Below are 12,736 nucleotides of genomic sequence, written 5' to 3'. Positions count from 1 at the left end.
ATTCCAGATAAATCTTAAATTATATCTCTCTCCTTTTAAGGTAATAAAAAATTTAAGTGCCCAGGTTTCAAATTAAGAGTGCAGGCTGAGGTATACCTGTTCAAGATCAAGAGAAGAGGCAACAGAAAAATTACCATAGCTTATCCTGTGCCATTAAAGAAATCATGACTACTTCATTTTTATGAACAACTGGAATGCAATGTTTATAGTTTATATCTTCATTTGAGACATTGATAGAGTAGAAGTTGACAATTAGAGAAAAAGCAACTAGACATATTTGAAGTCATACCAGTTATTTTTTTCACATACTTGGCAACTATTACACAAAAAAATACTTGTCTCATTCACAGGGCACGGTCAAATTAAAACTAAAAGCACAATAACAAAATATTTCTTCAAGAAAGTCAGCTGATCTTATAAAATTGTCCCACTTTGCTAAAATATACCTGAGGCAAGTCTTTCTTCATCAGGAGAAATAGATTTATTTTCCATTCCATTTACTGTTTTTTCGGAAATATCAAAAACTGGAATCTCTTCTAGTCCACGAGACTTCACCTTGATTTATACATTCAGACCAGTAAAAACAAAAACAAAAGTGACAAACTGAAAGTAATTTTTAACAGGACTAACAGTAACAGGACCACTAATGCTGGAAAACAATCTGACATACTATGTTTCACAGCCCATTACATAAGCTTAGCTAATACTGCTAAGAACCCATGTTCTCCTAACAACACACAAAAACAGCATTACACAGTACTGTTTTCTCAAAGAAGTGGTTAAGGGGTTTATAATATTTCCTAGTGACTTGTCAAGAAGTATTGCAAATAGTAGCCATGAAAAGCTACATTATATTCCCCAGGTTCAGGAACACGGGAAAAGCAAATCTAAGGCAGAGACTTCCAAGTTTAAATGATATATGGACTTCTTTTTTTAAAAAAGAACACAATTTTCAAAGGTGTTCCCAGGGCTTACTGATTGTTGAGAAAATACTAATTTCAGAACGTTAGAGTTACCATATGACCAAGCAATTAGATTCCTACATATATACCCAAGAGAAATAAAGAACGTTATGTCCACACAAAAACTTGTATATGAATGTACCTAATAGCATATTCATAATAGGAAAGTGTGTAAACAACCCAAATGTTCATCAAGTGATGAATGGATAACCAAAACGTTGCACGGTCATAGAATGGGATATTATTTAACCATAAAAAGGAATGAAGTACTAATACCTGTGAACCTTGAAAACATTATGCTCAGTTAAAGAGGTCATTCACAAAAGACTACAGGTTAATGATTCCACTTTTATGAAATGTCCACAATAGGCAAATCTACAGAGACAAAGATTAGTGGTTGCCTTGAGGGTGAAAATGCAGAGTAACTAGTAATGAGTACAGGGTTTTTTTTTCCCGGGGTAATAACAAATGTTCTAAAATTAGGTCTTGGTGAGGGTTGTGTAACTTTGTGAATACACTAAAAAAACCACTTAATTGTGTGTTTTGGGTGGGTGAATTTTATGGTATGTGGCTGGATCTCAATAAAGCAGTTGAAACGCTTCATCTATCAGACTGAAAATTACTAATAGTTTTTTTTTTCCACTGGTTAAATGTTTTTAAAGGTCAAGTAAAACTAATACTAAATCAAGGACTTTCACGAATACAGCAGAAATCTTCAGTAGTCTGCAAACTCCAGTCCCAGAAATTCTAACAGAACACTGGCCTTCACCCTTAACAAACCCTATTTTTCATATATTCACAGTTTTGCATATAGTATCAATGAATACATCAAGGGTTTCTAAATGGGTTTCAGGAGAGTCTGTGAATTCTTCTGAAATGATATACAAAATTTTCCGTATATTGATACATTTTTATAGGGCAAAAGAATCTTGGCTTTCATAAGAATCTTGAGAAATGTCCATGACCTAAAATGTTTGTGTTAAAAGTTGATAGGAAGAACAAGTAAAAAAAATTGGTCTCAATTGTGTTGGATATCAAAATCAAAATACTGTTAACTACAAATCTGCAAGACTTTTGTAAATGTTTAGATTTGAACATCTAGGTTTTAGAAATGGCAGCCATGAAACCAATCACCTATTTGGTGGAAATAAAAGAGATAAGAGGGTAGGAAAATAGAATTCAAAGAATAAAGAGGTATTATACACAATAACAGTACAAAATGAGCAAATCTACAGAATTATAAATGAATCTTTTAAGTTACTCTTAACTGCAGGGGAAGGGAAGATAAGGCATCATATAAAATGAGTTTTTAAGCAAGAATAGTTAAAATGCAAACTTCCGTAACTGTACTGCTTGATCATTTATTTATACATGATGTTATGACTAATATCTAAGTTTTTACCTGCTGCTCATGATATACTCTGAGAGCCTTTTTTACATTAGACACTTTTGGAGAACGGATAGGAAGAGTTTTTATTTCAGATGCTGTAAGAGTACTCAAATCACCAATTGTTTTTATATTCTTGGCTCTAATGAGTTGTCCCAGTCCTCTTGCCCTAAAGAGATGAGAGAAACAGGAAAAATGTCATATAGTTTTATATTTATTCTGTTTGTAAGGGCCTATCCAATTGAATTTCCTGATTTAAGCTCAATCATAACTGAATTTATATAGACCCACCTAGCCAACTCTGTGGACAGGCACACGTGCATTTACTTTAAAACAAAATTTGAATCTGATGTGTATACCTGGCTTAAGCAAGATTAACCTTTACAAACATAAAGTGGAACTAATTATACTCCTTATAGTATTTATATTAGGATTGAATAAGATAATGTATGCAAAACCTGGCAAATATTAAGCACACAATTATCTTAGCCATTACTGTATTATGATCAATGCTTCTATTATTGTCATATCTCACCCATCTTCCCAGCTGCATTTTCATTTATTTCTAAAACAAAGTGTGTGAAAGTACATATAAATCAATTCTAAACATGAGAACCTTGATCATTTAAATATTCCTCTTAAGTAAGTGGCATCTCTAGGTATAAGCCAGAAGCCTAAATAACCACTTACCACATGTTGGACGTAATCTGAGGTAAAATGATGTCAACTGGTGCTACACAGTTCACCAAAGCAGGGTAAACACTTTCTGTTGGACATGGCACAGATTCCTTAGCCATTTCTGCAATCTTAGAATAAATTTCAAAAGCTGTTAAATAGAGGTCACCTGACTGAACATGAAAATATAAAGTTGCATGAAAACTAAAGCACTTCTTACTAAACACTTCTTTGAGCTCTTAAATTTAGGGCTACGTGATCCTGGGGACAGAAATCCTTTGGCTGAAGTAGTATTATGCTAGATAGAAGAAAGGAGAAAAAAAAAACTCAGAACCCTAGGTAACTGTAAATTTTACAACTTTATTTTCACAACTTAAGCCTGCAGTAATGTCTTAAAATTTTCAGAAAATGTAAAATGTAACAATATTACTGGATCAATGACTTGCTGGATCATCACTGCCTCTTACCACCTCTTCTCGTCATGTCTGCTTACCAAGTAAGCAGACAAAAGAACAGTAAGCCAAACCAAGTAAGTTTCATTTCTTAATTAGTTAATTTTAAGACAAATTACCCAACATAATTCTGTCTGCATGTGTATTTTTTAAAGCCTACAGCTTACCTTAGATTGCGCAGTAGGTGAAGTTTTAACACTTTTTACTATGGGAGAACTACTTGAAGAATGGCACCTAACAATAGAGCATCGCCTATCAATGTCATCTGCCAATCCTGCTTGGTATATAGGATCTGCAAAGGAGACACGGCGAACCTGAAAACATAGGTCATGTTTTTATTTAACAAAATTAAAAGTTAAAAAAAAAATAACACTGTAAATTCTCATAAGGTTAGCCAAAAATAGATTGTGAAGCTTAATTTATTTCACTAGAAGCCAACTGCACATAGTTGTAGTTCTTCCTGGTGACTGCTTTCACAGATATTACTCAAGACCAAGGGTCATTCCAATTATCTATGGTCTAAACTGCATAATACAGCAATAAGGAGAGTGAAAGAAGGATAGCAGCAGAAACTTAATGAAACTGCATGTGAGAGTTAAAATTGTATAATCAAATTCTATTAACCTTACAGGCTTACTATGGACTGTAAAGAACAAGGTAAAGAGGCAGAGACAGTACTAACTGGCCTCTGGTATATCTTACTAAGTTCAGTTCTTAACTCTTTGAGGGTACAAGAGTCACAGCAATTGGGTGGCTTTTTTTGTCTTTCTTAGCCCAGCGCGAAGTCATTTTGGCCTCTTCTAAACTCTTTATCCACTCATTCAGCTATCTGATATAAGTACACAACAGAGCACTTAAACCATTAAATATGTATATAAATGCCTCCTGGTCTTGATTCCCAAAAGACTGGGCAGATTTTGTACATATCTGCTACAGAAAACTACTGTATGTTGTACTGTTGCCTAAATAAAAATTAAATGAGCTACTATCAAACAAAACATGACTAGTTAACTGATATTAACAATCTAAAGTATGCTGAAGAAATCAAATGCATTTTACCTTATGGCCTATTTAAACTTAAGATTAAAAAATAATAATAATAGTAAGAGCCTCAAAACAAAAGCAAAGCAAGACCAAATTGAAAAAACCTCAAGTGGTGTTAAGTCTTCCCAAGAACTAATCTCTGAATTCTCAATATGAGAATTTTCAGTATATCTTGGGGAAGTCTTCACAATGTGCTGGCTAAAGGCAAAATTAACTGCCAGTATAATTATATTTATATATACACGTTTGTATACATAAACACATGTATTCTACAGTAAATGGTAGGTTCAGTTTCAAAATTAAGTTAAGGAATGCCTACATTGTACTTTTTCGAAACATCTACTTTGCTAGAGAGGACAAGTTGAGTTATGTAAGCACATGCAACTTTTCCTTTTTAAATTGTACTTATTCAACAAATTATGTGCAAGTCACAGGGCCAGGGGTTAAAGTAGATACATAGGTAATCCATATGTTTACAAACCAAAGTAGATAAACTATAGTGAAGAAGATGGGAACATAAACAAAATAATTACAAATGAAATCATATCCAGAAATTAATGAAGGCACAGCCTAAAGAGATTTTTCTTTTTAATTAAACAAGGTCTGAAAATGTTTATATAAATACTTAATGTGAAACAGATAGCATAATGTCCTAGTACATAGTAAGTGCTAACTAAAGCTACTTGATCAGTTTCTAAGTGTCTCCTCATATATTATGGTACGAAGAGCAGAAAAAAAAAATCACCATGAGAGATTATTAAGTTTGCAAAAAGTGAACAATGGTGATGGTTGTATGATCTGTAGCTTAGTGTCCTGAAATAAAGGAATATCTAAAGGGCTTCAGGGACTTCCCTGGTGGTGCAGTGGTTAAGAATCCGCCTGCCAATGCAGCAGACACGGGTTCGAGCCCTAGTCCGGGAAGATCCCACATGCCGCGGAGCAACTAAGCCCGTGCGTCACAACTACTGAGCCTGCCCTCTAGAGCCTGCAAGCCACAACTACTGAGCCCACGTGCCATAACTACTGAAGCCCATGGGCCTAGAGCCCGTGCTCCGCAACAAGAGAAGCCACCAGAGTGAGAAGCCCGTGCACTGCAATGAAGAGTAGCCCCCGCTCGCCACAACGAGACATAGCCCGCGGGAAGCAACAAAGACCCAACGCAGCAAGCAAGCAATAAATTAAATAAATAAATTTAAAGGGCTTCAGTCTCCTTTCTCAACCTTTCCTTCTACATGCCCTTTTCCCTAGCCACCATAGTAAATATTCAAAATGAATAGTCATATAAACCTAATATTCTGTCATTCACCAGGTATCACCATATGGCCAAAATATTCTAATTAAACATGGACTCATTAATATTCAGCCTCAATCCCCCTACCTTGTGAACAGGTGATGAGATTTCATCTTCTTGGGGTCTTTTTAGTCCTCTCTTTAAAATGCTGGTGGATGGAGAAGCCAAAGGAGACCAGACACAGCGTGTCTGCATGCCACTAGGACTGTCATTTGCTGACATGAGTAAAGGATCAAGATCCCTTAATTTTTGAGGAGACGTATTATTGTCTTCTGATACCAGTTCAGAAACAGCTGTTTCAGCTGTCAGAGGTTGTGGTGTCTCCTCCACTTTTTCTGAAGTATGGTGAACTTCCGGTAAAATTCCATCATTTCCCGCTACCATCTGATTGTCATCTAATTTTGTTTCCTCAAATTTATTAGGTTCAATATTTGTTTCAGTTTTATTAGAGTCAACCTCTCCTTCTTCAGCGCTCATCTCAAGTGTGTCGGGAACAAAGCTATCGATTTCTACATTCAATCTCTTTGTTTCAGCTTCTATCGGCTTAGAGGCTTTGGTAGTTAAGTCCTCATCCTCTGTTTCATTCACACGGTCAGTTTCAGCAGTCACCTCACCAATCATTGTTTCTTCACAATTTTCCATTTCAGCATCCATTTCTCCAGATGAGCCTGGATCAGATTCATCACTTCCTCTGTCTAGTTCCCCAACTGCTATTTGTTCAGAAATCTCTAACTGAGCACTCACTTTTACAGGTGTGGTATTATCAGAATGACCAATACCTGAGTTAAATTCCTCAGTTATTGCTTCGTCAGCACTCAGTTCTTCAGGTGCATCCGTTCTTTGACTGTTTTCCTCTGTTACCTCTTCCTCTGAAATATCAGTTTTGACACTCTTTTGTTCAGAGAAGCTAGCTTCAGATTTATCATTTTCTGCATTCAATTCCATAGCATCTACTTCTCCTGGATTCAATTCTGCATTTGCTTCAACATTAGCAAGGTTCTCTATAATACTCAATTCCTTTTTGGGGATAGCCTCTGGCTTTTCTTCTTTGGTCTCCAAAGTAAAACATTCCAGTGAAATATCTTTGGAGTCACCTAAACATGGGTCAATAGTTTTACATTTTTTATTAGATGGCTCCTGGCTTTCAAGAGATATTGCTTCCTCAGAATCCCTATCACAAGTTTCTTCTTTAAAATTTACCATTTCAGAAGGAAGAAAGTCTTGAATAGTATTTTCTTTCAACTCAGTTTCAGATATAATTAATGAATCATTAATAGTATCATTCTCCTCCTTGAGATCCAAATGAAAATTCACACTATGATGCTCATCTGAAAGTTTTACTTCTGAGTACAGATCAGCTTTAGAAGTTTCTGATATAGTTACAGGTGTCTGCACATCTGTCTTTTTCGTTTCGCTGACTTTTACATCATAATTCTCTGTATTCTTTAACCCAATGAATGACTTTTCCTGAGGTTGTGATTTTTCTCCACAGCAATCACAACCTTTAGATCTCCTCACCCTCCTACTTCTCTTGTGTTGGCATTCAAGTATTTCAAGAGTTTTTTCAGAAAGCAAAGAAATGTCTGATGTTTCTGTTTTTGAGGACTCACCCACACTATTTTCTAGAGAATCTCGCTTATGTAATCTTTTATTGGCATTTCTAGTCCTTAGATTTGATTCTGGTACAGAAGGATTTGAAAAGGAATGTTCTGCACATTTGTTAGTTTTACTTTTTCCCTCATAAGTATTTGATACATCACCAGAAACTTGTAATAATTCTGAAGATATTGTAGAATCTTGAAGAGTTACAGTATTACTTTCTTCTTTTTCACAGATCTGAGATTTTGTATCTTTGTCTACTTCAGAATTCCCTTTATAATCATGTGTCTGACTTTCAACCTTTATACATTCCTGTTTTACCATCTTCTCTTCTTGATCTTCAATGTCAACATTGTCACTGCTTTTGTTTTTCCATTTTCCAGATCTTTTCTTTTTAGAACCTTCTTCTTTTGCCTCAGAACTATCAGATTCTGAGTTTTCAATGCTGGAAAGTAAACCCTGGCATGCTCTTCTTGTTTGATACCGTGTTCGTCCCCTTACTGGTTTCTCAGAGGATTTATCTGCAATGTCCTGGGCACCATCTCCCTCAGATTTAGTAGTCTCAAGATCTGGCTTTCTTCTATTTTCATCAATTTCAGCATTAGCACTGGTTTCCCCAGAAGTCTTCTCATGTAAATTATTTCCTTTCTCAATTAAATTTTCCTGTACAGTTTGTTCAGAAATCAATTTTTGCTTAGGTAAAACATCATCTTTTACATGCAATGGACTCCTCTGCAGAGTCTTTTCTTCTTCCTTACGTCTTTCCCTTTTTTGATTATTTTCTTTATCTTGGCTATCAGTGGTTGGCTCTGCTGTTTCTGAACGTCGCCTTAAAGATCGTCTAAGGGTTTTATGATTTGGAGTTATCTGAACATGACTATCCTCAGTTACTGTTTGATCTGTTGTTATTATGGCTGGGGGTGTGTTTTCTTTGGATTCCAAGTTAATTTCTAAGGTTTTCTCCTCTACGGTATTGTTTTCTAATAGTATAGTATTTTCTATTGTTGGTTTAAGCATCGTATCCTCATACTCCACTGAAGACTCAGAGAGATGAACCTGATTATCTAATACACATTCTGTTTGATTAAGCAAACCAGGTGGGTTATTTTCTAAGGCTACCATGCCATCAACAGATTCCCGAGTACTTTTCTCCTGATCAGATCTCATCAAGGGCTTAGACTTTTTATTCCCTATTGGTTCAGGCTTACTTGACCTTCGGCCTGATCTCTTAATCCCATGCACTGTTTTTTCAGAGTCAGATTTTGAAAGAGCCACTTCTCTTTTCTTTGCTTTTGGTGGATTATCTGTTTTAGCTGTGCCTTCCTGGTTATTTTTCACTATAACAGCTGATGACATGTTATTCAAGGGGGATGGACTAAAGGGTCTATTTTCTGAGCCATCAAACTTCTCCAAAGTAATAAAGGATTGCCTTCGACTTGTAGGCTGTGGGGAAGGAGTTCCAGAAATAGTGGCATTAGAAACCGAGCTACTGCTGACACCAAATGTATTTTCTGTACTAGATGCACATTCAGTTGGCGTCTTCTTTGATACAATTAAAGCCTTTTTTCTGGCATCAATACTGCTCAGTATTTCTGGATTGGTTTCCTCAATAGAACCACACTCATTATTCGAAAGGGAAGCCTTTTCAAGGTGTTCATCCATACCACAGTTTTCCGTGACATGTTGAGGAATGACAATGTCACTCTCCTTTTGTTCCTCCTGCACAGAAATGTACATATACATATAGATTAACCAGCAAACAAGTCTGACTTTCTGGGGAAATTTTTGTGTAAAGCTTTAGTAATTCAAAGGGCAATTTGACTTTCAATATTTTGCAAATTTTCCAAAGGTGATGGTAGATGCCCATTCGTGTTTCCAATTGTTAAGTATTTAATAAAGCCAAATACATTTAAACACACATGCAGTCACACACAGATGCAGACCCACACATATAATGACTATAATTCTGCTAAAGTCTGCTAAGGAAAGTTAAGAGATTATACAATAAATCTTAACATTAATATAAGAGGCTCCATAATAATGGAAGGGTGATTCTAAAAACCCCAAAATATGAAATACCAAATATACCTTAAATAATATCTTGGAATCTTCCTTGGATTTTTCCGTTAAAGCAGGAATTTCCCTGAAATAAGTAAGTGCATAAATTAGAATACTGTTAATTAAAAATTAGAAAACCAGGTACTTCAACAACTTCCATACTTACATAGACTCTTCCTGACTATACTGAGAAAATAAAGTATCTTGTGAAACATCCAGATTATTATACATGGCAGGAATATCACACCTGAAAAAGATTTTTTATAAGCAACTTGAATATCTGCTATTCCTACAACTAGAAATTAAACTTGTAATTCTACATCTAGTTACATTTTAAGAACAATATAAAATCAAGGTTTAAATGCTTATTTTCCAGATTTTCCATGAAACCATCTCCCCTACCTTTTCCTCCCATACCTCAATAAAGGAATTGTTTAGAAACATTTAGCACATTTCAAGGCAGCCTTATACATTATGAAATGTAGTTATGCAGAGTCTCTTTCTGACACTTAAAATATAGCACAGTATACACAGCATCTTAGTTATAAACTCAAAATTATGGTTTGCCGCATGAAATCTAAATGTAAATATGGAATACTCAATTCAAGATAAAAGTACTACAAACCTCTTCGTTTTGAATACTTCTTTCTGGTGTTCAGTTAGTATTCTTTCCTTTGTTTCTTTTCCTTCTGGAGGTATAAACACAAAGTCAGTAGACTTTTCCTCTTCCAAAGGCATTTCACTCTTTGCTTTTGGAGTTGAAGACTCTAGTTTCAACTGCAAATTGAAAACGTTAATGTGCATTTTGAGTTTCCAAATTATTTTCCAATACTTCAATCCCTCTTCAGGCACTCTGATAAAGGTTTTTGATAATGACTAGGAAGTTTGAAGTTCAATACTCCTGGTTAATAACAATTAGTACCATGTCCTTAACTTTCATTCTGCCTCTATTAAATACTCCGAAAATAAAAATTATTATACCTCTTTAAAAAGTAGGCAAGGGCTTCCCTGGTGGCACTGTGGTTAAGAATCCGCCTGCCAATGCAGGGGACACGGGTTTGAGCCCTGGTCCAGAAGATTCCACATGCCATGGAGCAACTAAGCCCATGCACAACTACTGAGGCCTGTGCTCTGGAGCCCGCGAGCCACAACTACTGAGCCCACATGCCACAACTACTGAAGCCCATGTGCCTAGAGCCTGTGCTCTGCAACAAGAGAAGCCACCGCAATGAGAAGGCCACGCACCACAACGAAGAGTAGCCCCTGCTCGCTGCAACTAGAGAAAGCCAGCGTGCAGCAATGAAGACCCAATGCAGCCAAAAATAAATAAATAAAATACATAAATTTATTAAAAAAAACAATGGATCTCCATTTCCTTTAAAAAAAAGAAAAAAAAAAAAAAGGTAGGCAAATGTGTGCTTACCAAAAAAGCATGGGCAAATGTTTTTCAGGCCAACACATAGAAATCAAGTGTTTTGGCAGGAGGAACATGTATCTGCAGTTTCAAGTTGAAGCACAAACTACTCAAATTAAGTAAAAGTTGCCAAAATAATATGTCCTACATACCAATAATATTGGTACCATAATGTCATTTTTACACATTTTCAGCACAGTTGTTTTCATTCTACTTTTCAGTTGCTACAAGACTGTGTCAAAGTTATTCTTTAAAAATAACATATTTCTTTCATTTTGCCAGGGCCATGTTCTCAAGATTCTAGAACACCCCTTTACTGGAGGTCCTGGAAGAAAGAATTATTATCTGAAAATTGGTTAATTGGCCACTAGATACTAGATATTTAGCTTTATATATGAGCTTACAACAGATGTCTTGCGGATGCATTCTCTTTCTATTCAATAACAGAAGTTCTAAAACAGTCTCCTTTCATGCTACCTATGTTATAGTTAATCTTATTTAGCTTCATTCCATCTCAAGGGGGCTGCTGCGTCAAGTAACTATACTAAACAAATGCTCAGAGTTATGCAGACTTAACTTTACTAAGAAGTAATCATCTCCCAAGGCTTCTAGATTACCATGTCATCTTAATAGTCTTCCCAGGCCACAATTTATTATTTCCCTACAATCCCATCTTTTATTTAGTCTTTAACAGGTTTTTCTTCAGAAGTTGTATATTTGCAAGCTACCATATACTTTAATTTTAAAAGTTCTATTAAATACACTTTGAAAAACATACTTTAACTGGTGGTTTCATATTGTCTTTTGTATCCTTTGTTTGTGCCAAAAAAGAATCTCTTTTTCCACTTGAGGTTCTTTCCATGCCACTTATCTTCGTACTTAACTGTGAATTTTCTGTCTGTTTTTGTAAAAGTAAAACAATTTCATTATATGCAAATGTTCTTTTTTATTTATCCTTTTCACATTTTGATAGTTACAGTCTAATCAATACTCATTTCAAATTTCTTTTGACTATTCATATCTACTAAGATCATGTCAAAGAAAAGAAAGCCACTGTCTAATGCAGTAACAGCAAAGATTTGTTGTCTCCAACTTATATAGCAATAGTTGTTTTGCCTCCTGAAAATAAGATATATCAAATAAACACTATAAAAATGAATCAAATTATTGGACTCAAATACCCCTCTTATTACTGGAAATTTTTTAAAAAGAAAAACCAAAGCCATAAAACTTCAAACAATAAAACATACATGACAGAAAATACTATCAGGTCCCTCCCAACAGAATATATGGGTTTTTCAGGCCAAATTACACTGAAGGAGTCTAAACAAGTCTAGATAATTATCTGATAAGAATTTTTATTTTACCCAAAAACCAAAACTAAGTAAGAGCAAATCATTTAGCTAGTTATAACACTTTTTCTCTTAAGGTTCTAAACAAAAAACGGTGAGACTCCATTTGTTGTTGAATAGGAAAAAAGTGCCTAAGGGTGTTCTACCTGATGAGTATATAGTGCTTGTATCTTTACTCCTTAATCTTTAGACAGTAATCAAGTACCATCAGCCAAAGTAACCTTGGTCCAAATGGATAATGGGATATCAAGGATGTGTTTCTCTGGCAGAATGAATGAGATTCAATGCAAAGAAATGAGAAAATGAAGTGTAGCTCTTGCTTACATAGGGATTAGTAACTAGTATTCCCAGTTTATATAAAGCAACATTTAACCATATATTTCAATAATTCCAACCTTTGCAAAACAATACACATGAGGTGCCATAGTTAAATAAAAAAGATCATTAATGAACAAGAACCAGAGATTATTTAAATGAGACTCCATGGTGAAATTTACTGCCC

General features: G+C 35.2%; 1 protein-coding gene across 7 annotated transcripts in view; it reads right to left on the bottom strand.

The window, feature by feature from the left end:
• Positions 1-12,736, bottom strand: part of RIF1 (replication timing regulatory factor 1) — a 55,427-nt gene that overhangs the window by 6,458 nt on the left and 36,233 nt on the right. For 3 of the 7 annotated variants that reach the window (XM_059927826.1, XM_059927827.1, XM_059927825.1), the window contains exons 26-35: positions 11,661-11,780; positions 10,094-10,245; positions 9,635-9,715; positions 9,499-9,553; positions 5,899-9,129; positions 3,644-3,790; positions 3,245-3,322; positions 3,040-3,155; positions 2,365-2,518; positions 447-555 (exon numbers count right to left, since the gene is read on the bottom strand). In XM_059927826.1, the coding sequence (XP_059783809.1) occupies positions 447-555; positions 2,365-2,518; positions 3,040-3,155; positions 3,245-3,322; positions 3,644-3,790; positions 5,899-9,129; positions 9,499-9,553; positions 9,635-9,715; positions 10,094-10,245; positions 11,661-11,780 (4,243 nt within the window). Of the gene's footprint in view, positions 1-446; positions 556-2,364; positions 2,519-3,039; positions 3,156-3,244; positions 3,323-3,643; positions 3,791-5,898; positions 9,130-9,498; positions 9,554-9,634; positions 9,716-10,093; positions 10,246-11,660; positions 11,781-12,736 lie in introns of those variants that run through there. The other 4 variants (XM_059927828.1, XM_059927829.1, XM_059927830.1 and 1 more) reach the window with 4 other exon arrangements.

This window comes from Balaenoptera ricei, chromosome 7 (assembly GCF_028023285.1).
Source record: "Balaenoptera ricei isolate mBalRic1 chromosome 7, mBalRic1.hap2, whole genome shotgun sequence".
Lineage (NCBI taxonomy): Eukaryota > Metazoa > Chordata > Mammalia > Artiodactyla > Balaenopteridae > Balaenoptera > Balaenoptera ricei.
This window is presented reverse-complemented; position numbering and strand designations above follow the sequence as displayed.